At 38.0% G+C, this 22656-nt stretch overlaps 2 protein-coding genes across 7 annotated transcripts; both read right to left on the bottom strand.

Moving 5' to 3' along the window:
* Positions 1 to 346: 346 nt before the first annotated feature.
* On the bottom strand, positions 347 to 8909 carry wapl (wings apart-like). The gene is given in 8 exon segments (XM_068283694.1): positions 347 to 1289; positions 1361 to 1551; positions 1625 to 1713; positions 1787 to 1959; positions 2022 to 5924; positions 6696 to 7157; positions 7160 to 7812; positions 8320 to 8909. Coding segments are annotated over 7 exon segments (5655 nt in total). The 5' UTR covers positions 7712 to 7812; positions 8320 to 8909; the 3' UTR covers positions 347 to 1004.
* Positions 8910 to 11674: 2765 nt separating this feature from the next.
* slgA (proline dehydrogenase slgA) lies at positions 11675 to 21617 on the bottom strand. 6 transcript variants are annotated; one of them, XM_068301240.1, is made up of 13 exons: positions 21338 to 21617; positions 19007 to 19525; positions 15878 to 15999; positions 15084 to 15170; positions 14837 to 15018; positions 14088 to 14123; positions 13459 to 13523; positions 13151 to 13329; positions 12915 to 13089; positions 12678 to 12839; positions 12421 to 12612; positions 12177 to 12354; positions 11675 to 12106 (listed from the first exon to the last, which is right to left on the bottom strand). In XM_068301240.1, exons 2-13 carry the CDS (start codon positions 19505 to 19507, stop codon positions 11901 to 11903), a joined length of 2085 nt encoding a protein of 694 aa, XP_068157341.1. In that variant the 5' UTR covers positions 19508 to 19525; positions 21338 to 21617; the 3' UTR covers positions 11675 to 11900. The 6 variants fall into 6 exon arrangements, with proteins under 6 accessions (XP_068157341.1, XP_068157332.1, XP_068157310.1 ...); XM_068301231.1 differs by lacking the exon at positions 21338 to 21617 and adding an exon at positions 19896 to 20052; XM_068301209.1 differs by lacking the exons at positions 15878 to 15999; positions 21338 to 21617 and adding exons at positions 15539 to 15660; positions 19834 to 19992.
* Positions 21618 to 22656: the final 1039 nt, after the last annotated feature.

Raw genomic sequence — 22656 nt, 5'->3', positions numbered from 1 at the left:
ATATATATATATGTATATATATATATATATATATATAATTTTTTGTTTTTGTTTTTTTCTCGACAATTTGTAAACACAAAATAAATATATAGATATTATATTTTATTTTGTTCCCGAAATTGTGTTTTTTTTTCTCTCTCTTTCTTAATTTTGTTTCAATTTGTTTCTTTCTTCAATTTTAAGCCTAAATATAATTTATATTTTATAGATTTGTTTTAAATTTTCAAAACAATGCGCAGACATATACAGGCAAATATATACATATATTTATATATATATATATATATACATAGAAGAGCATTTCTAAGGATTATCAAGATGAAAAAAAAGAAATTACGAAAAAAAGTTGGAAAAATAATGTCTAATCGATAAAATCGCTTCAATAAACAATATATACAGTTAAGTTAGTAATCATTTTGCTTAAATGTTGCTTGAATAATTGCTAATATTGCTTATGACTATATAACGTACACATAAATATACATATATCTATATATATCAGTAGTAATTTTGGATTCATGTTCATGTGTGTGTGTGTGTGTTTCCGTGAGGCTATATATGAGTGTGTGTTTGTAGTTAAAACGCTGACCATGCTCAAGAAAAAAATTTGCTATCACTTTTTGTTGGTTTTTGTTGAAGACTCTGAAGCGTAAGCTGGATAATGCCCAATCAGCGTTAAAATAAACCACAAAAATATATTGGGTTCGTTTCCATATATGCCATATATTACATATATGTATGTGTGTGAGTGTGTGAACTAATTATACAATTTATACAAATAAACAAAATTCTAATTCTATAATTATATAATAATCACAAAACAACAAAACAGAATTCAAATATTTTGGTGGCAGGCTTCTTTCATTTTTTTCTTCTTCTTTGTTTTCTCATCCGCTTTCTTACACTTAGTCTCCCTCATTCTAACTACATTTAGTACATTGTACTTGCTCCTCTCTCTCTCTCTCTCCTAGTTAGAGGACTTGTTGTCCTGTTTTTTCTGGAAATTATCTATGACTGCTGTAGGTCTTATAGACACGTGGCTTTGTTGAGGCGGCTGTGGGTGAGATATGTCCATCCTTTTCCGATCCAACACTGACTCCTCCAACAGATCCGCCTGCTGATCCTGTTGCTGAAGTTATTGATGATGATGTCGTTGTTGTCGTCGTCGTCTCCAGGTTGAGTGGCAAGGCATGCTCATCAGAGGAATGCTCGAATATATAGTCACGCTTTTTGAAATTATCAATAATCCTTTTCGTCGATTTCATGTGAGCCACAAAGGCAGCCTCCAACTGTTTAAATTGAAATCAATATTTAGTATTTTCTCTTTCCGTACATTAGGTTATTGGCTTTGTCTACTTACACTCGATGTTAGATTCATAAAGGTATGATATTTTTCGAGCACATTGACAATCTCCTTGAAACTATTACCCCGCAATTGTCTCCGAACTATTGCCTCGTGCTGCTCATTGTCAGCTATTAGATTGCCAATCAATATGGCCGCATAGCTGCCCTTTAGTGTGTGCTCCATATGGTGACCAGCGCGTTGGAGTACTAAGCAAGGACAATAAAAATAAAGTAATAGTAATTAATCTTTGTCTGTGTTTTAACTTATGTTTTAACTTACAATTGTTAACTGTCTCTTCGACCTCCTCTTGCTTCTTTTTGCTCTTCTCATTGTTCTCCAGAAATGCATCTGTATTTTTCTCCACCAACCTAAAAGAGAGAAGAAACCCCCATGATTAGAATACCAAATGGCTCTGATTCACATTCACAACGAGGCACTTACCTGGCCAACTCTTCGCATTTGTAGAAATACTCGAGAAGAGCCTGTAGAGCAGTCGCTGGCTTGTTGCTTGCCGGAGGATTGTCGGCTACATAGTCCACAGGAGCCTGAGCCTGCATCAATATGCTCCGATTTGGCAGTGTGTGCATGCACAAATTGATCAGAAGAGTTAAAACCTAAAAAGGACGAAAGGCGTTAGCAAGTTCTATCTTAAATTAACAATCAAAATAGTCCTTACCAAAATGCTCAGCTCAAAAATGCAACGATCGGGTATATAATTGGAGGCCAGTAGAAGCAAATGGAAGCTAGTTTCAATCACATCGCTACGTTGTCCCAACAATTCAGCGCCCAGCGATGGTTGCGACTCATTGAAGGTGTGCGTCAAATTGATTAGTACCTTCATAACTGGTATAAGCAACTCTCGCATGGCCACACCCGGATGATCTTTGCTATTGCTACCATTCGAGGGATGACAGATAAGTTGACCATCACAGAGTTTATACAGTTGACACAGTGTATTGACGGCTTTACCCTTGTCAAAGGTCAGCATATAACGTTGATTGGCCTCATTATGCTGGGTAACATTCTCCAGGACACGCAAACAACGGGCCACCGTTTGCATATTGTCCAACAGCGAGGAATTCCATGTGATATCCTCACCGATCACATCACCACCAATGATGGGCTGGCAGAAATGTGAGATTGTCTTAATTATATGCTCGAGGCCACCCAATTTGCGTAGATCCTCTTTGAACCATTCACCGGCGCGTTTGGAGGTCAGTGATAGTAATGTTTCCATTGCCAATGTGCCCACTGTTATGGATTCAACATTTAAATGCGTGCCCTTGCCTTGGGCTTTAATCTCTTCGCACAATTCACGGACTTTCTGTTTATTGCGTTCGTAATTCGCACGCTCTGAGGGAGCGCCAATACCTTCGGCTTCGAGGAGATTGATCATTAACTCCAATGAATCACGATCTAAGTCCATATTGAGTCCCTCTTGCGATAATATATACATAATGGCCGATGTGCAGAGGCCTAGACTTAAGTCCTTATTGGCATCGGACAAGGCCTTGAAGAATTTCGTGACCACACCATGGGCCCGGACATGCATACGAAAGGCGGGAGTCATGCATTTGGTGGCCAATTGCAATGCGGAAAGGCAACGTGTGGGCGGAGGATTATGTGGTTGCAGGGCATCCAATATATACTCCACATCATCATCCATTTCTTGGTATTCACCAATCTCTTGAATCTGATGGGCAGTCTTCACATTGCGGACCACAGTGTAATATTCCTTCGACTTGCTGCGATCGACACGACTAGAGGAGTCCTCATTGGCCATTGATGAGGAGTTTGTGCCGCCGCCGCCACCGGACTCAAGTTCTAAATCAAATGGATTTTGGCCCAATGTTTGACCCATGGAGTTAACATTGGCATTGGCATTTGGTGCTAACTGCTGTTTCATTTGCCTGGCCAATGAGGAAGAGCTGGCATTGGTGGCACTGGCTGCACCGGTCCCGGTACCACCGACACCCGATGCTGTGCCAGCAGGTGAATTGTGTTTACTTAAGGCTAAGGCTGGACTATCAGCGCCACCACGTAACGCCGAACTGGTAGAGCTATTGTTGTTTATGGAAGAGGAGCAGCTATCATCGGCTTCACCCAGGGATTTACTGCCGCCGCCCAAGTGCAGTAGATTATCGCCCTTGACATGATGAATGGAGGCCGAGGTATTGCTGACATCACTGCCAGTTCCACCGCTACCATTTGCCTCCAGAGCGGCATCCCAACTATGCTTGTAGAGGTGACGCTTTGAGGCAGCCGAAGCTTCTTGATCGGATGGTCCCAGGGCTCGACTCTTGAAGATGCTGCCCTTCTTCTTCGATATGACCAGTTTGACAGATCCTCGTGTTTCGGCGGTTGAATCAGGTGCTACCGCCGCAGCTGACGCCGACGCTGCCACCGATATTGTTGGTGTTGTTTCGACTTCCTGCTCATTCTCTGTTGCTATAGTCTGCTGATCATCTTGTTGTTGTTGTTGCTGCTGCTGGTCTAGTGGCTTATTGCCGCCAGCCACTTGGGTGTCTAGGGTTAAGGTACGCTTAAATTTATCCTTAAATTTATAATCCCTTGTAGCTGGTAACGATGATGAGCCCTCATCATGTTGCAGCATTGAGGAATTGTTTGACAATAGATCGTCATCCTCTTCATCGTCGTCATCTGCTTCTGTAGTTATCTCTTGTCCTTTACCACCGCCCACATCATTATCCGTATGCAATATTTTACTTGGAGGCGGCGCCTCCTCCTCTTCCAGCTGTTGGTCCTGTTGTTCATCTTCAGGTTGCAGCACTTGAGTTACTTGCTGATTTTTACGTTTCCTTCCACCATAGCTACGCAGATTAGTTTGTGGACAATTATTCGCATTGACCGCTCCACCGCCGACTGTGTCGCCATTTCCTTTCGTTTCCGTTTCGGTTAATCGACTAGCCTCGGCCTTGGCCGATAAATTGGCTGCTATTTTGTTGATATTATTATTAATGCTGGCCGAATTGTTGTTATTCGCTCGTCGACCACGTCCACGAATAATGGGAGGAGGCTCTTCAATTTCTGTTGCTGTGGGTATCGGGGGAATTTCATCAATTTCCATTTCCGTAGTTTGATGCTGTTGTTGTTGTTGTTGCTGTTGTTTCTTGGCCACTCGGCCACGTGTGGAACGTTTATTGGTTACTGGTGCTGGTGCTGGAGGTAAGGAAGATGTCGGCGTTGGGGTTGCTGTAGTAGTTGTAGCAGCTGCAGCAGCTGCTTTGGTTCTACCCCGTGTACGACTTTCTGGAGCTGCTACAGGAGGCGCCGTCGCGGCATTTGTGGTTGCCTTTTTGCCCCTTCCTCTTAAGGACCTTTTCGGTGGCTGCTGCTCTTCCTCCTCTTGCACCGCCGTTGAACCGCCCTCCTCCCCTTGCACCGTCTTCCTGTCAATATCTTTGTTAGTTATACCATTCAGTTTTGGAGGCATTATTTCTCCTCTAAGCACAGCCAATATATCGCCTTGCAATGGAACTGCTGCCTCATCGGCCATCATTCCTGTGCCCGTGGCAATACCACCAGCGCCATCCATCATTGATTCCAGACGCGATTCAATATCTGATGGTGGTGCCACCAATGATGAATGCTGGCTAGTCTCTAAATCACTTGTTATAACACTAGAACCACGACTTCGAATCACACACCTATCCTCCTGGACAGTCTGAGCCAAGGGCTGGGGTGTACTATTCCCTTTGGACGATATGCTACCCAAGACCGAAGATTGCGAATCAAAATCGTGATCGGAACGTGTTGTCGGTGAGATGACTGAGCCACGTAAGGGCAATAAAGAAGTTGGTGGTGGTGGAGGAGCTGCTGGTTCACTTAATGCCAAGTGCGGTGAAGGTGTCTTAAATTCCGCTTGTGAAGATTCGGTTGTAATTGTTGTTGTTGTTGAAACAGCAGCAGCTACAGCTCCTGCTCCGCCTACTACTAGATTGTGCTTTAGATGTTTGTGCTTTTTACTTTTGGATTTCTTTTCACTGCGCGGCGTATCCTCGCCTGCTGCTTTGGCTTTGGCTGCTGCAGCCTTGGCTATGGCATTGCGGATGACATCCGTTTTAATGATTAGTTTTAATCGCTCTTTGGGCGGTTTATCGGGTGAGATTTTCACTGTACAATAATTAATCTCTGGTGGTTCTTCTTCATCCTCCTCCTCCTCTTCGTCTTCCTCCTCGTCGTCAGCTACCTCGTCGTTCTTTTTCTTTTGATCTTCGATTGCTTCCGCTGCAGATGCTGCTGTCGCTGCCGCCGCCGCCGTCGACTGATGGTCTAGTGAATCTCCAGAAGCAGCTGCTGATGTTGCTTCGCTTGCCTCTGTTGCTTCTTCTCCAGCTTCAGTGGGCGGTCTCAGAGGTTTTACTATGATTTTTGGCGTATTTAAAGGAACTTTTCCGTCTGCTTTGACAACACTATCACCATTATCCTCCAAGGCTTTCCTTTGCTGCTGTTGCTGCTGGTGATGATGCTGCTCGTCGTCCTCTTCCTGATGGTGTTGATGGTGCTCTTCCTCGTCCTCCTCCTCGTCACTGTCACTACTGACTAAGCGCGATGTTCCCTGTGGGTTTGGAGGAAATCACAATCAGTTTTCGTTTTCACAAGTGGAAAAAAATATGTATGAAATACAATCATACTATGTATAAATTTTCTTTGTAAACTATTGTTTATTTCTTTGCCAGCAGCTGCAAAAGTAGTTGTCGCCGCCTTCCCCTTCCATCACTCTCTTTTCTTCCATTCCCCACTCTACTCTGCTCTAAAAAACAAAAAAAAATTACCGTTTAACTCACTTGGCGTTTCAGCCAGTCAAGACTGGAAGCTATCCACAACTAACAGCAAATAAAGCAAAAATTATTGTTTAAAAGAAAAAAAATAACGAAAAAGAACAAGAACGACAGAAGAAGAAGAGAGAAAGACGAAAGAAAAAAAAACACTCAACTCCATTTCATGTAAAAGCGCGCGTAATTTAACACTGCGTTTGTTGTTGTTTCTGTTAGCGGCTTTCTCTTACGCTCACTCACACTCACACTGACACACAGATACGATACAGTGGCACATTTTAGATCTTGGCTCGCTCTCTCTCGCTTCTCTTCCTGCCTCTCGCTTTAACCATGTTTTGAGTGTGAGTGAGAGGGAAAAATGGAATAGAAGAAAATGCAAGAGCAAACTACTAGAACTAGTTCTCTAATCATTTTCCTTTCTTGATTAGTTATCGATCGTTTACATTAATAGAAATTACATACAAATAAATATTTAGTCGATTGCCTCAATTGCTGGCTGACAAATAAAACAGAACCATGCTCTCGGATCAAGAAGATAGACTATAACTCACCTTGGAAATACGTAAAACAATTGGCGGATGTTCTGGTGTACGCGATGAGCCGGCAATGCCAGTTGGTGTCGAGGCACCACCACCACTGGCACCACCTGCTGCTGCTGCACCATTGCCACTGGAACTGCCTACCGATGATGTGGTCGGCGGTGGAGGTGGCGGCAATCCTTCGTGAGGACCTGCATCTGCCTTGGGAATGATCAGATCTTTAGTGGGCGTGGGATAACGCTCATCCTCCTCCACTTCACAATAATTAACCGCTTTGCGGGCACGCCCCAATATACGTGAAGGTGGTGCCTCCGGTTTGAGTTTCTTCTCCTCTTTCGGTTTTTTTGTTTTCTTCGATGAGGAGCTGGTAACCACCTCTTGCTGCTCATCCAGACGACCCGACTCTTGGTCTGTTTCTCCCAATGCTCCTGGCAATGTAGTCGAGGCATTTGTCGTCGCTTGTCCTCCTTGGTTCATCTTCTTTTGGGCGACTTGCGTTTCCGCTCTGCGGAATGGGCTGCTGCACCACCTTTAGCCGCTTTCGATTTTGGCGTCTGATCCTGGCCACCAGATATCCTTGTCGCTGCTGCCCCTGATGACCTTGTTGGTGTTGTGGCCATTTGTTCACCTCGCATAGGCGAGGAGCCCGCTCCCGTGCCACAATGTGGCAATTGTTGTATGATCTGGGCAATCACCTCCGGTGCAGCATTACGCGACTTGAAGAATTTTTTGGGTTTCGGTGGCTCTGGCACCGAAATCGATAAATCATTTGGATCATGATGGTCATGTCCACTGCCCCCAGTAGAGGCTGGACTCTGGGCAGGACTGGCAGCAGCTGCGGCAGCTGCTGCAGCAGCAGCCATGGGATGCAGGGCGGATAGTGTATATGTACGGGTTGAGGTAAAACCCATTTTTCCCCATTTGCCCACCGTGCCCACTGAACGGGCCACAGTCGGCCGATTTGTGTTCTCCTTTTCCTTGCACAGCGAGTCCAAGGGGACAACTATATTTTTGCCCCAGCGCGACATCTTGACGCGAATCTCCAGTTGTTGATGCCGTCGTCAATGTTGTTGTTGTTGTTGCTGTTATTGCTTTTGTTTAGTTGCACTCTATGGGCAATTTGATTTTACTATAAAATGAAAAATAAAAACATAATTAATAGAAATTCACATGAAAACACAACAACAAATGCTTTTCCCATAAGTAAGTCGCAAGTGCGAGCGAATACACACAATGGCACGAAAACACACAACACCATTTACCAGAGTTGTCATTACTAGCCATTTACAGCTGAAACTAGCTTCTAACTCAGATTGATTTTTTTGATTCGGTCAGTTATTTTTATAGATAATATTGTGGTATACGATTTTTTTGTTATCTTGTTTTCTTTTTGTTTATTTCACAATTTAAATGCATTCCGAATAAGAATTTACTTCAAATTCGATTCACTTCACAACAACATTTTCCGGCACATTTTGTTAGCTGTATTTTCTTTTTTAAACCATGAATTTGGCAACACTGATACACATACACAAACACACACACAAAACACTCGCAAAATTGAATGATAATAATTTCTCTTTTATGGGATAAGCGATTTGTTGCGTTTCACATATTTCATTTGAATAATCCTCACCTGTATTTAACCATTAAATCGAACAGGACGCATTTTCTAATCCTTTGTTCCAGTTGTTTGTCGTTTTGTATAAATCTCTGCTGCTGTATGTACATGTACATCCATACACACACACACGCACACACATATGTAGGTGAACGAGCGCGCGCTCGTATATATAGTAAGTGTATGTGTGTGGGTTTGTGTGTGTGCGTGCGAGGAATGCAATAAAACAAACGTTGCTAGTTCTTGTTGTTGTTTCGCTTCTTGCTTATTGGCGCAATTTCTATCTTCCTCTTCTAATTCATCCAGTTTTTACACACTTTCTGCTTCAAATGTGAACCATAATGATTGCAATTATTTCACTTAATTTCCGTTTTCAATGGCAAACAAATGCAGTTAATGCAGTTTTGTTTGCCTTTACCTACTGCCACTTTTACCCCCAGCAAACAACAGCAAAAACAAAACGCACTGCAAACTAATAACACCAACTTATTAAACACAACACACTACACTTAACACTACGCAAACAATTTTGCTGTGAATGTTAATGTTACTTTCAATTCATTCACAAATTATATGTAAATAACACACACACGCAAGTTTCGAGTTTTAATTTCAATTTGTTTAATTCGCTCAGCCAGCCGCCAATTCGCTCATCCATACTGAATATTCGCCCAGCCATCATGAAAATTCGCTTCAAACCGCCTCACGACTTCGCTTCAAACCACGAATCACTTCGAACCAGGTTCAATTTGTACTCACGGCTTGAACATGTTTGAAATTAGTTGATGTTTTTTGGAACTGGTGCAACGACTTAAGTCTGAGTAAGGTGCTAAGGTCTGAGCCGGAAGTCCTAAGGTTGAGTCATTTTTACTGGGCGGGCACATTTAAAAAAAAATGTACTCTTAGAAACATAATCCTTAATTGTGCTATATAATCCAAATATTTGGCTCCTTAACATAATTGAGAGTTGATAATTTTGTTATAAACCAGATCAGCATAGCTAAGATTTATAGAAAAACTATATGTAAATATGACCTGATTATAAATTGACTTCCAAACCACATTCAGCACAAAATACAAACTATTAATAGCCTGAAAATGCCATTTGTTTCAATAATCACACAATTTTATTCAATTGCTGTAAACTTTATACAAAATTGCTAGTAAAATGAATTAACTATCCGAGAATGATGGGGCTAATAGCTCATTCAGGTTAATAAGCAATCAGTTGAAGCAATTTTTCTCAAGTTATTTTTGTTGTATGATCACGTAATGTGAGCAACAGTTTTTTTGTTTTTTGTTTTTGACATTGAAATTTCGAAATTCAATTGTTTTTAACATTTTATTATTGTCATTGAAATAGTTAACATTCATACAATTATCATATTATTATGTTATGTTTTTTGTTTTTATAGCAATGGGTTTTTTCGTTTATGCAAATACAATATCAATATCAATAATAATATCTCAATAATAATCATAATAATATAGCAATTAAAACGTTTCTTTACTTTTCGATTCGCTTTTCATTTATTTAAAATTTTCTTTTGTTTTTTTTTTTTCTTTTGGGTCGGGTGGGGATTAGGAAAGGGGTGATGTGCTTGAAGAGCATTTTGCATAATAAATATATCGATCGATTACCAATTACACTAAAAAGAAAACAAAATAATAACAAAAACAACACGCAAACGTTAAGTTGTTGATGAAATCTTTTAGCATTAGTTCTAATTATACTTGACCCTGCCTGCTCTGTTCCAACTCTCCCACATTTGGTAAGGGCGGAAGGAAGAGTGAAGAAAAAGAGAGGCATTATATAATTCATCTCATAATCATGTGAAACTATTTGTAATATTTTTTGTTTTTTTTTTTTTTTTGTTATATTTTTCGTTATCATAACACTTTACGTTACTTGCATTACAATTTTGTTTTAGGAATCGAGAAAACAATAAGAAAAAAAAAACTAAAGAAATAAAATATATGTAGATATATAGTTTCATATAGAACCGATATAAACAGAATTCATTTCGGATCCAGTCCCTGACATAAATAAACATATTATATTCTAATAAAACTTTTATACGTTTTGGTACTAAACCTGGATAAATTACATAATGCAACAATTTTCTCGACATCCGGACAAGCTATATATATCTATATGTATATATATTTAAAAAAAAAAAGGAAATCTTTACTCAATCTATGTATATATATATATTTTTTTCTTGACTTTCTTTTGGCGTTGCGTTTTTTTTTTTTTTTTTTTGTGTTTTCATTCTTTTCGGATATAGAAAAATCTGTTGCATAATGTTTTACATAATTATAGTTATAGGAAGGAGGTTTCGAGCGGTGTTTGGGTTGGGATTGGTTCTACATATTCGAGTTTGAATGACAGGAACAAAATGCCGCGACTAGGCGTAAGTTATACAACGACAAATAAATCAATTAAAAAAAAAAAAAAATATCTCGGATAAATCAATCATTTCAATCACAATCAAATGGAAATGGAAAACAGCCTAGGACTAAACATGATTTTTTCGGGGCTTTGTTCAATAATTTCGATTTGCAATTCCGTTTAAATTTGGTGACATACAGACACAACATACACAGACATTTTAGTGATTATATATATGCATGTATATATATTATATAAATTTTTACTAACAAGTTTTTGTTTTTGTTTTTACGAAAGTCTTTAACAATTACAAAATGTGAGAGAAACTTGAAAAATTTATCGGAATTACATAACACAATAATTGAAAACAAATCCAGTTTTATATATACATTTACATATATATATATATATTTGAATAATGCTTAAAATGTTTCACAACATGCGGGGGAGCTTAGGGATTGGATTTTCTATAGATTTCTATATATGTAACGGACTTCGATGTTTTCAAAAGACTAAAAATTGAAATAAAATACAGAAATTTTTTAAAATTTCGATTCGTTTGACAATTTTTAATACAAATTGTAAATTGTAAAAATGCAAATCAAATATATATGCATATATATAGAAAATATATTTTTACTGACAAGTTTTTTTTGTTGACTATTAAGAACGTTTTTCAATTTCTCGATTCGTTCTTAAATTGCAAGCATTGAAATTATAGACACATATCAATCGGAATTATCATTTCTCTAATTCAAAAATTAAATAGATTCAAAACTTTGTTAAGTGTTTACACATTTTTTTGAATAGTAAATCGCGGACAACAATAGCGCCGAATTATGTTTGATCCATACATACAAATATGTATATATAGAGTATATACAATAATTTTTAATTACATATACTTATATATATACATAATAGGTATATATATATATATATGTATGTATATATGTATATACTAAAGACACATAGAAATTGTAAAGTTGGTTGGGTATTATTGTTAGCTTGCTCCATTATAAACACTTAAAAAGTAAACAAAAACTGAATATTCCAAATCGCAATTAGTGTCCAGTAGTTTCCCCTCCGCTAATGTTGCCGATTTCTCCATACGTCCTCCGTTGTCAATGCTAGTCTTCTCTTCCACACACGTACACACACACATACACACATCATATAATAATAATAATGTATATAAGCCACTTTAAATCGGCACATAGTTGCCCTTGGGCTTATAGAACAATTGTCCGCGAATCAAACGACGTCTTATTTCGGCCATTAGCAGACGCTTCTCCTTTTGGATTTTCTTCAAAACACCCTTATTCTCTTGGGCACGACGTGACAAATAGGGTAAGACCTCTTCGACTGGGCCATATGGTATATACTTATAGGCCGAGTAACCAGCTTGACCTAAAAGTAGGAAACCAAAGTATATGTAGATACATATAATCAGCAGTTTGTAGCAATTTGCTTGACTTACCCAAAGGAAATGTGATATAATCACACATTCCCAACAATTGACCAAAACATATGACCTTATCCTCCGGAGAGATGCCAATCTCTTTCATCTGTTGTATGGCAAATCGGACTGTATCCTCATTGTGAGAGGCCACCATAATGCCAATTTTACGTGCATCATCTCCGCAATCTTTCATCAGCTAAAATCGCACACACACTCACTCACATTAGAGATAATTTTAATTTTAAATTCAAATATTATTAACCTTAATGCGTCGCAAACATTCAGATAGGGTCCTGTGATACATATCTGTGGTGGCCTCATAGTCGGGATTAACTGGATCCGGATAACCCAGTGCCTGAGCTCTAGCACGCTCCTGTTCCATATAGGCACCTCGCACCAGTTTGGCACCAAAATAAAAGTTTTGACGCTTTGCCTGCTCCAAGTCAGTGCCAACCTAAAAGAATTTTTACAAAGATTATTTCAAATGTCATAGATTTACAACACAATTTGGAGACTTGCCTCTCGGAAAGATTCGCGCAAATAGCATTGATAGGTATTGAATACAATGGCCTTGTCTTTATTGTATTTGCGCATCATTTCCAAAGTGATGCGCGAAATGGCTGGCTGGAAATATGTTTGCTCGGCATCAATCATAATGCGTACATCCAGCTCAGCGGCAGTCTAGAATAAGAGCAAAATCGTTTCACTTGTTTTCTATATATTTTCCAATTATTTTTTTTAGTATTTTTTGTTTACCTTTACGATTGTGTTTAGACGACGAATCATGTTTCTAAACATTTCCTCTTCTTTGGGCGGTATTTGTGAGATCAGTCGACGCATTTGACCAGTCTGTGGATCGGGCACACGAAATGTGTCACTCAATTGCGAATTCTCATCAACAATGCCCGACCAGGGGAAGAGATGCAATATACTACAAAAAGCAGAGATCCATAAATTCAAAAATCCATGTGATTGCGCCAGCATTTGCTTACCCCTCTTTATCTGATGTCACATTCTTTAAGAACTCTTGCACATCCTTGTTATCGCCAACACTGGCATAATACTTCTCGAGATCCTTGATGGTCTTGTGATGGGTCAACACATTACCCTGCCCGCCCACAAGGTCTTCCATATATTTACGTGTGCGCATGATTACCTCGGAAAGTTGCAACTACAAAAACGAAACACGATATATCAATTTGTTGTCATTGCATGAATTTCGACTAAGAATGAGGGATAATCAGATGTAATTTCGTCTACTTCCCGCACAAACACAATGATTTTTGTTAATACAACTTACCAGCAACTGTGGACGGCCCAGGGCAGTCAATTTGATGGCCGTAATGCCAGTACCAAAGGTGGCTCCTATATTGGTTTGATTCGGTTTCGTTGTTGTTGGAAATGGAAATGCACATTGAAAGAAAAGCAAAGAAACGAATTCAATGAATATGGTGAATATGAAGAGATGGCGGAGGGTACAACACATTGTCTATATAGAGTATATAGAAATATATATACTGTATACAAACATTTATCTACATGAACACGCAATCTACCACAAAATTTAACCCCGGCGAGCCGAAGTTTCAATAAAAAATACTCTTGCAGATTAAGGACTTGGTTTAATTTAATTTTTAATCGATTTGTATTAACTTTTTATATCAAATCATCATTCTATTTATGATAAACTGTATATACAATCTTCAAGAGCATTATTTATTGTAAAACTACACTAACCTACACACACACACATAGATTAATTGACTTGCACAAAAAGCGACAACAAACTAAAAGGCGACACCAACTTTTTGCTAATTTCTTTTTAACACTCTCTTACTCTCTGTTTGGAAGCCAATGTTTATTAACTAATGCAATTTATTTTTTATCTCCCTCTCTCTCTCTCAATTTAGTTTTTAGTTGTTAGCTTACCCGTGGCCACAGCACGGGGCACTTTGGCATCATCATCTTTTGGTTTTTGTTAATTTGATGTCAATAATTAGTTACATGAATAGGATTTTTGTTGCATTTAATATATTATGATTTTGAATGGGGGTTTTTTTTTTGTTCAGTTAGTTTTGACCGATCGACCAGAGAGCAGAATGCACACACAAAAAAATTTACAAAATTTACATAAAAAGGAAAAAAAAACCGAAAACGGAAAAAAGGAAAAAAATGCAAAACAATCACAAGTTAGAAAATGATTTTAAATATTTTTGTTTAATCAAATTTAGTTTTGTTATGTAAAGAGAGTGACTAATTAATTAAAGTGTTTAAGTGTGAGTATTTCCTTTTGTTATCTTTAACCCTTAAATGTTTCATATATTTTATTGTACTTTGCTTGATTTTTCTATAAATACAATACAAAAAAAAGTAAATATAATAATTATTTACTTTCCGTGATAAGGTTTTTAGTGAAAACTTTAAAAAAGATTTAATACTTATTATAAAATCGTTGACTTGATGCATTTAAAGGTTAAATATTTGTTTTAAAGTGCTTAATAACTGATTTTAAAAATAGTATATTCGAATTGAACTTGTTTTGTTTTAATTAATTGTTATTAATTGTAAATTAAAAGACTAGAATGAGCACAGTATCATGCCAAAACAATTATATATGTATTTATAGGTTTAAAGTGTTATCTTTTTTTTTTTTTTTTGATATTCGGAGCTAGACTTACCCGAAACAGCCTCCAAACATTTAATGAATGTCTCCATATTCCTCTCACATGTTGCCTCATTCAAGTAGAAATAGGTACGAGCACTGCTCACCTTATAGCGACGATCGGCAAAAGATTTATCCACATGATATTGAGGCATGGCACCCTCCTCTTTGTTATCGCCAGCACTCGAAACGGAGGATCTGCAGAAATCGAATGCAAGGATTCAATAATTTCCATCATAAATAATGGATTCTGTGCAACTTACTCAACTTCACGTTTCTCGGCCTCTTCCTGGGTGATATCCTCTTCAACGGAATAATCCAAGATGGGTTTGACACCAAACGAACGGAGTCTATAGATAAGAAGATCGGCAAGAAGTTAATTACGATCAAAAATCTCTCTACTCATAGAAATATTTACACATATGAAAATGAAATTAAAGAAATGCAAAAATTTTGGTACTGGAATTTTGATTTTTGTCTGGTGAAGGGGGGAGGGTGGGTGGTGCGACGTTACTTTGTATTTGTAGTGGTGGTAGAAGGGGGTAGAAGGAAACATAACTTCAGATATGTGTTTTCAGATATTCGTTCAATGATCCATTCACATGCCACATGCCACATTTTCAATTAAATTAGTATTAAAGTGATTTAGTTAGAAAGCTTAATATAGTATAACGTGTATGTGTGTGTGTGGTGTTTCTGTATTTTTGGCTGGCAGCACCTCTCTAAAGTGGGCACAATTGTATGACGATTCTCGCCGGCCACAAAATGTCCATAGAAAGTTGATTTCATCAGCATCACAAAGAGACGGCCACCCAATAAGGAGCGGGCTAATTTTAAAAGCTATTACCGATTCGATGAACGTTCGAATAATTTCGGTAGAATATATATATAGAGTGTGAAGATGTTTGGTTGGTTGGCAGGTTGTTTAAGGCATAAAGCGTTTTGAAATAGGAGATTTAAAAACCAAACGAATAATCAAAATAAATAAAGAGAGAAAAAAAGAAAGAAAAAACAAATGATATAAGTAAATTTTGTTGAAACAAGTCTTGAAAATTACCTTTCCAAAGTGGGTATAATCTTGATCTGATCCTCGCCAGCGACAAAATGGCCATAGAAAGTCGCCTTCATCAATGCTGTAAATAACCGTTGACCCAATATTTGCTTTGACCATTTCATAAGCTGCGAAATTGTGTGTGCGGTTTTTTTGTGTTTCGTTTTTTTAAATTTTTGCAATTTTGTATTTTAAAATTCAATTGAATACATTTGATTATAAATGGGTTTTTTTTTTTAATTGTTTAACAAATACAGAGAGAGAAGAGAAAAGAGAGAAAGACACAGAGAGAGAGAAAAGAGCGTGGAGGAGGAATAGGAATAGATAATATTCAAAATCAAATTTTGCGATATATTTTGCAATTTTTTCCTCTCTCGCATATTTTTTTTTTTTCAATATTTGCACATTTTCTCATTTTCTCGCTATATAAGCATTTATTTCCCGATCTGCTGCTGTTCATCATGTTGTTCCCCGCAATAAATCATTTTGGATTTGAGCCAAAAACAAAAATGAAGACCAACAAAGAAGACTAGAGAAGAGCCAACCGTGATGTGTCTTGCTTTTGCCCCATCATGTCATGGCCATGAGAGAACAGAAGACAAAAAAGAAGAAAAAATTAAAAAAAAAAAAAAAAAAAGCAAAGTCCACAATTATTTACTTTGGGAAAAGAAAATATCTTTTCAAATTTCAACAAATTGACAAAAAGCAAAAGAAGGAAAACCAAACATTAAATACAATTTGCAATCACACACACACAGTCAGACAGAGTAAAGTGCGGAGCCCAGGCCAAGTCCAAATAGGGTAAGAGGTAACAAAAGATGGATAAGAACACTCCTCCTCTTTCCTGTTATCCTCTCCCCCTCTAATCGCCTACCAAATACAACTCTTGGCTATTAGATAAGCTCGAGCGATATCTTTCAATGCCAAATGGATCCAAATATATATCGACAATAAATATCAACAATTTTTTAGCCTTAGGAGTAACCCGACAATTCCTAAATGAGATTAATTAGATAGTATTAGCCAATGAAAAGTTAATTAGGCTATAAAAAGTGATCTAAGCTTTAAGTTGAACAGATGTCATCTTGATGAAAGGTTAGAGAAAGGATATTTTTAAACAAGACTTTAAAAACCTCTCAAAAATCATTGAACAACATTAAGGAAATGTATTTTAATAAGTTACATAAATTTTGCCTTATTTCCGTTTTTGTTGAAGGAGGAGAGAAAGAGCAAGTGAATGAGAAGTCATTAATCTCCTCCTGGGGAGACATACACGAGTTAAGAATTGTTTTCGATTAATAATAATGCTCATGAAAATGCGAACCGGTTCCTAAATTCCAACAACAACAAAAAAAAAAACTCTTATTTCACAGTCGTCGAGACGACAAATTAAATGAAAAAAAGAAATACAAAGAAATGTAATGAATTTTTTGGCAAACCAAAAACACAAAAAAACTGGCTACATAAAACACAAAAAGAACAAACCATTTCGTGTGTCTCATTTTTTGTGATCTTGTACCCTGTGCTAAAAGTGTATTTAGTTAATACACTAGATAATGCCACGCCCTGTAGAGCTAAATATAAATATTAATTAACACCTCTCTTAATTGTTATTGAATTATCTACAGGGTCCACTTGGCAATCTACTATCATTATCGTCATTATTATCTATTAATTTTCATTCTAAAATGTCATAGGAGACATTAGGTAGTTCTCTTTCTTTTCTCTTGCCTCTCCTCCTCTTTATCGCTTTGCACAGGGTATCTGAAAGTCGGTTCCCACCCCCACCCAACCTGATGCATTGCGGCGACGACTCTTTCATTTTATTTATTTTTACTTTAAGTTTTTTTTCTTCTTTTTTGTTTTTTTTTTTTTTGCAACTTTTTGGGACAGGTGTTTAATTTTGAGCTTTGGACTCGGCGCACCATCACGAGACTAAGCAAAAGCAACAACAATAAAAAAAAAACTACTGTAAATAGAACAAACAGGCAAAAGTAACGGTACGTAAGGGAAGAGGGGATGGTGTGGGGGCGTAGCCGTGGTTTGTTGATTGAAATTAAATGTTTTAAGAGGGCGTTGTCAATATTTAATAGAAAAAAAATGGAAAAATGGATCAAACTTGGCAAAAATATAATCAATAAATCCTTACCAAAAGAGAGAAAGGGAGAGAAAGGCAAACACTACACCAAATGAGTAAACAAGAGAGACAGATAGAGGGAGAAGGGAAGAAAAACTATAGCCAAGTTTTGATTGGCTCAATTTTGGGGGCCTGGCATTATCTGCATATATGTATGTACATATGTATGTACAAACACACTACTCACACACATTTGCCGCTCAGTGTGAGTGACGCCACACAAACAACAACAACGATGACTGGCAAGGTCATCAGTTTTCCCTCCACCTCCTACCCGACCAACAGCATATGCAATTGCATGGACTTTTATTGCTTTTTATTTCAAAATCTTACAGACGACACGGGGCCACAACAATCAGTCAGTCTATCAAGTAGTCAATCAGTCGTGTCCATTCATGAGCCGGCGCAAAAGAAAACCGGAACAAAAGTAAGCAAAAGAAATGCAACCACACACTTGACATACATTAAAGCTTAACAATTCCGTCATAATGCACAGTGGTGCAAAATTGCCAGTGTATAAAAGCGATATCAACATTCGTTAGTTCACAAAATGCATTCCAATTGGCAAAATACTAAACTCAACATGGAAATAAAGTATAAGCCCACTGTGCAACGTTTTAATAACGAATTGCATAGGATGTTGACCCTGTTTACTTCCTATTGGGGCACGATTCAATTTCATATACACAGAAATCAGAATCTTTTACCGATTTCATTGAAACATACACCGCAAGTAAACAAAGATCGTGTGGACTGAGACTGAGACTGACACACAAAGTTGAAATAATAACAACAGAAAACTATTAAAGAATAATAATAATACCGGTCGACTGCCTTCCAAGAATAACATTTTAGTTTGGGGGAAAAGCTCAAAACAAACAGCAGAATCGTTGAATAAATCATCATTAACATTCGTTTTAGCATTATAGAAGGAAATCAGATCAGATCTTTAGATTATAGTATAAGGGGTTTTATTTTCTTTTGTATTGCGATCTTACCGTCATATTATGCTCAACCAGTTTCTCGCTGGAACAGATCATATAGACCAAGTAGGCCCGTACCAATTCCCAGGTAGTTTTACTTTTAAAAGCGGCAATCGGATCATTGAAACTAACATCGAGTGGATCGCGTTGCGGTGAACTAGACGACGATGATGATGATGATGGTGACGACGATGCCTGGTACTGCTTTCTGCCCAAGGTGGAGACATCAGCCACTTGCTGATTGGGACCAGATGGCGAGTGCAAACTGCGTTGCTGAATGAGAAGGCTCCATATCAGCTGATGATGACGATTTAAATGTAAATGATGATGAAGATGATGTTTCAAATTTGGGCTTAGTGATGATGGTGGTGCCACATGAAGATTTCTACGCTGATGATGATGATGATGAGTTCTCTGAGCGGCGACGGCGGCAGCGGCCGTTGGACTGGAACAACTACCGCTCTTGACCAGATTAATTGTTGTACGTTGGGCGCTCAATGAACGAAGTAGAGCCATTACAAGGTCCAAGAGAAGCTGCAAAAAACAAATAAAGAAAAAAGAAACAACAAATTAACATTGTTCTTTTTGATTCTGTTCTACTATTATTTTTGATTTCTCAACTTTGGTGTTCTTTTTTTCTCTAACAGCTGATTTTGATGATTTATAGAGCTTTTTTTCTTCTTTCCTCCCATTTAAACAAGCTGTCTAGTTACTGTTATACAACATTCGCTTAAAAAAAATAAAGAGAGAAAGACAGAGAGTCCACATGTGCTAAGTTTTTGTTACGCTCTCGTTAGATCCCTCTCTTTCTTTCGCGCACACATACTGACTGAATCACACACCTTACAAAAAAATATACATATGTACATTTATTAGACTAAAATAATTGAACAATTTCATTTACAATTAATTTATGTTTTCTTTTATTTTGCTTCGTCTAGCGTTGCGTTGCCGTTGTTGTTGTTCCTTCCGCTTATTTTGGTGTAGGTTTCGCTGCCGCAAAAGTTTAATTCAAACTGTGACGACGCACACGGACGGTACGGACCAAAAAAAAAAAATACCAAGCAAATCCTTCGTGATTAGTGAGGAGCAAATATGACTGCAAAGTTGTGACACGACGCAAATGTGATTTTTGCTGTGCTTTGAAAAGCTATTAAAAAAATTCATGAATCATATAAAGAATCCCAGCGAGGCGAAATAATAAATTTAGCGCTATTGCATTCTATTTGTATTAATGTACATACATGTACATATAATAGTTTAACGTTTAATGCGTTTAATTTGAACGATTTCTAAGAGCTTGCTAGTACGAAAGTTTATGCACATCTCTAATGCTTGCGTCGTCGGGTCTGCGTTTCTTACATAATAATTGCGCAAATACAGTTTTCGCTTGTGACGTCACAAGTAACGTCGAGCCCCCACGCATTGCAAGCACGCACACACACAGCATGGGGCAAGAAGGAAAAACTAAGAGATATAGTCACTTGATTTGATTTATTCTCCAATTCTATGCCCGCGCTTAATTAAAATGCGCCACCGAGCAAAAATAATTAAAAGCGCAGAAAAAAACACACTTAATTGGTGTTAATTACGGGACAACAAAAAAAAAGATAGCATAGAAAGTACAATCATTGCAAATGCAAATGGAAATGTGATTGCCTTTTTTGTTAATTAATTAGCGGGATGCTAAATGAAAGCCAGACGAAGACGGCGAACTCACGCACAGGAGCGGCAATAGCAGCAGCCGCAGCCACAGCAAATCGCAATTAAATCAAATGAAATCAAGAAAAAAAAAACTTGGCGGGTTTCAATTGCGCATACACACACATACACACATAGTATACTGTATATCTTTGTATGTGTAAAGCGGTAGAGCAAAAATTTCAAAAAAAAAATTACTTAAAAAAAATGCAAATTCATCAGAACATTTTTTTTGTTGCTAGCTCACACGTTTCTTTTCTTTATTTCGGCAAGAACGGGCGGCGGCGGTGCGGGGGCCAACGCCGTTTTATGTATTATATAACTTCTATCCCCTCTCTAAGCTCCTTGTACAAAAACGGTCCTTTTCACTACTCTTCGTGGAAACGATTCGGAATTGAAATAACTAGGCGTTTTATTTTCCGTTTTGTTCCGTCTGATTCTTCTACTCCAATTTGGTTTCCTTGACTAACCGTTGTTTTTTTTTTTTTTGAACTTTTTTTAAAAAAAGTCGTATTTTTTGACTTAAGACATCACAACAAATCGACTAACGAATAAAAAATACGTTTTGTGCTAAACTAATTGATTAATTTTTTCATTATACTCTGCTTTGTCAAGTATGACAATGAGTAACAAATATTTCCATACCTCAAAAGCAGTATTATTTTATTTATTAGATTTTCTGTTCTTTTACTGTGGTCGCTGTTAAATTTTGTTATAACTTTCGTTTGGGAGGGGGGTAGCTGCTGCTGCCGAGGGGTTTCGGTATCTCTGGGGGCTCTGCTTCTTGTTGCACACACAGACACACGCGACAACACACACACACACAGAAATGCGACGAAATACACAGAGGCACACCAAGGAGAGCGTCGACTAACGGAGAAAGTGCGAGAGCGAACCGTAAGGGTCTGAATGCGCGAACAAACTGAAATTAAGGCCAACACGAAAAATTTTGTCGTGACAGAAACGGCGGCTATGCCGGCGAAAGCTTTAAAAGAAAAGCACCAAAGCTTATGTACGTACCTACAGTTTGGCCATTAAGTGTTTACACACACGCACATGTTAGCTAGTTTTGTTAACGGGTTTTCAGGGGCAACCTCAAAAGGCTTTCTTGCAAAGGAGATAGCCTTCCAGAGATCCCTTCGCCGATCGTTCGTTTCCTATTTGTATAAACTACCAAAATTTAATTGACTTGAAAGACATTTAATTTAATCTGTTTGAGCACTTTTTTGCCAAACTGTAAGTGAGAAATGGTCAAAACCCAAGGTATGACAGACAATGCTTAAAAATGGCAAAGGGAGTGTGGTGGGGGATGGTGAGGACAGAGTGTTCTCTCGCTGATGACTGGCAGCTGTTCTAGCAGCGGTTTCCACAGCTCGTGTTTGCTTTGCACGTGAGCAGAAAAAAAATAACAACTTCGTTAATCATGCGCCATTTTGTTCAAATGGGTCTTTTTACCCCCCAATTGAAATGCTTTGGCTTATCTAGACATTTACCGGTTGGTTGTTAGCAATTGAAGCGTTATCATCTTGCACCGACACTCACACACAGGCACAATCTTGCCCTCGCCCTCCCCCCATTCTCTACCAACGAGTAATTCCCCTCGTCTATTGACCAGCATAATTACCGGGAAAGACGATTCTAGTTCTAGAGTTGCTTCAATATTTCTTATCGTCCACTTATCGATTAATTTTCGCCTTAATAAAGGGGGACATCCATTAATGAAATAAATGAACATTTGAACAGCGGCGGATCTTTAGGTGAGGAAATGAGAGATTTCTGCTCCTCTCTTGCATATGCAAGAACGATGTCTCCCCCTTAAATCAACAATTTCGTCCCCCAATATCTACACTTAGATTCACTACTGACTTTTAATGTGTGTGTGTCTGTGGTGAGTGGGTGGAAGGAGGGGTCCAAAAACATCTCATTATATATCCCCTATGGGGAGGGGTTGTGGAAACAAACTC

Source organism: Drosophila tropicalis, unplaced genomic scaffold, assembly GCF_018151085.1.
Source record: "Drosophila tropicalis isolate 14030-0801.00 unplaced genomic scaffold, ASM1815108v1 contig_158, whole genome shotgun sequence".
Classification (NCBI taxonomy): domain Eukaryota; kingdom Metazoa; phylum Arthropoda; class Insecta; order Diptera; family Drosophilidae; genus Drosophila; species Drosophila tropicalis.
The sequence above is the reverse complement of the archived record's forward strand: the minus strand, read 5'-3'. Positions and strand labels throughout refer to the sequence as shown.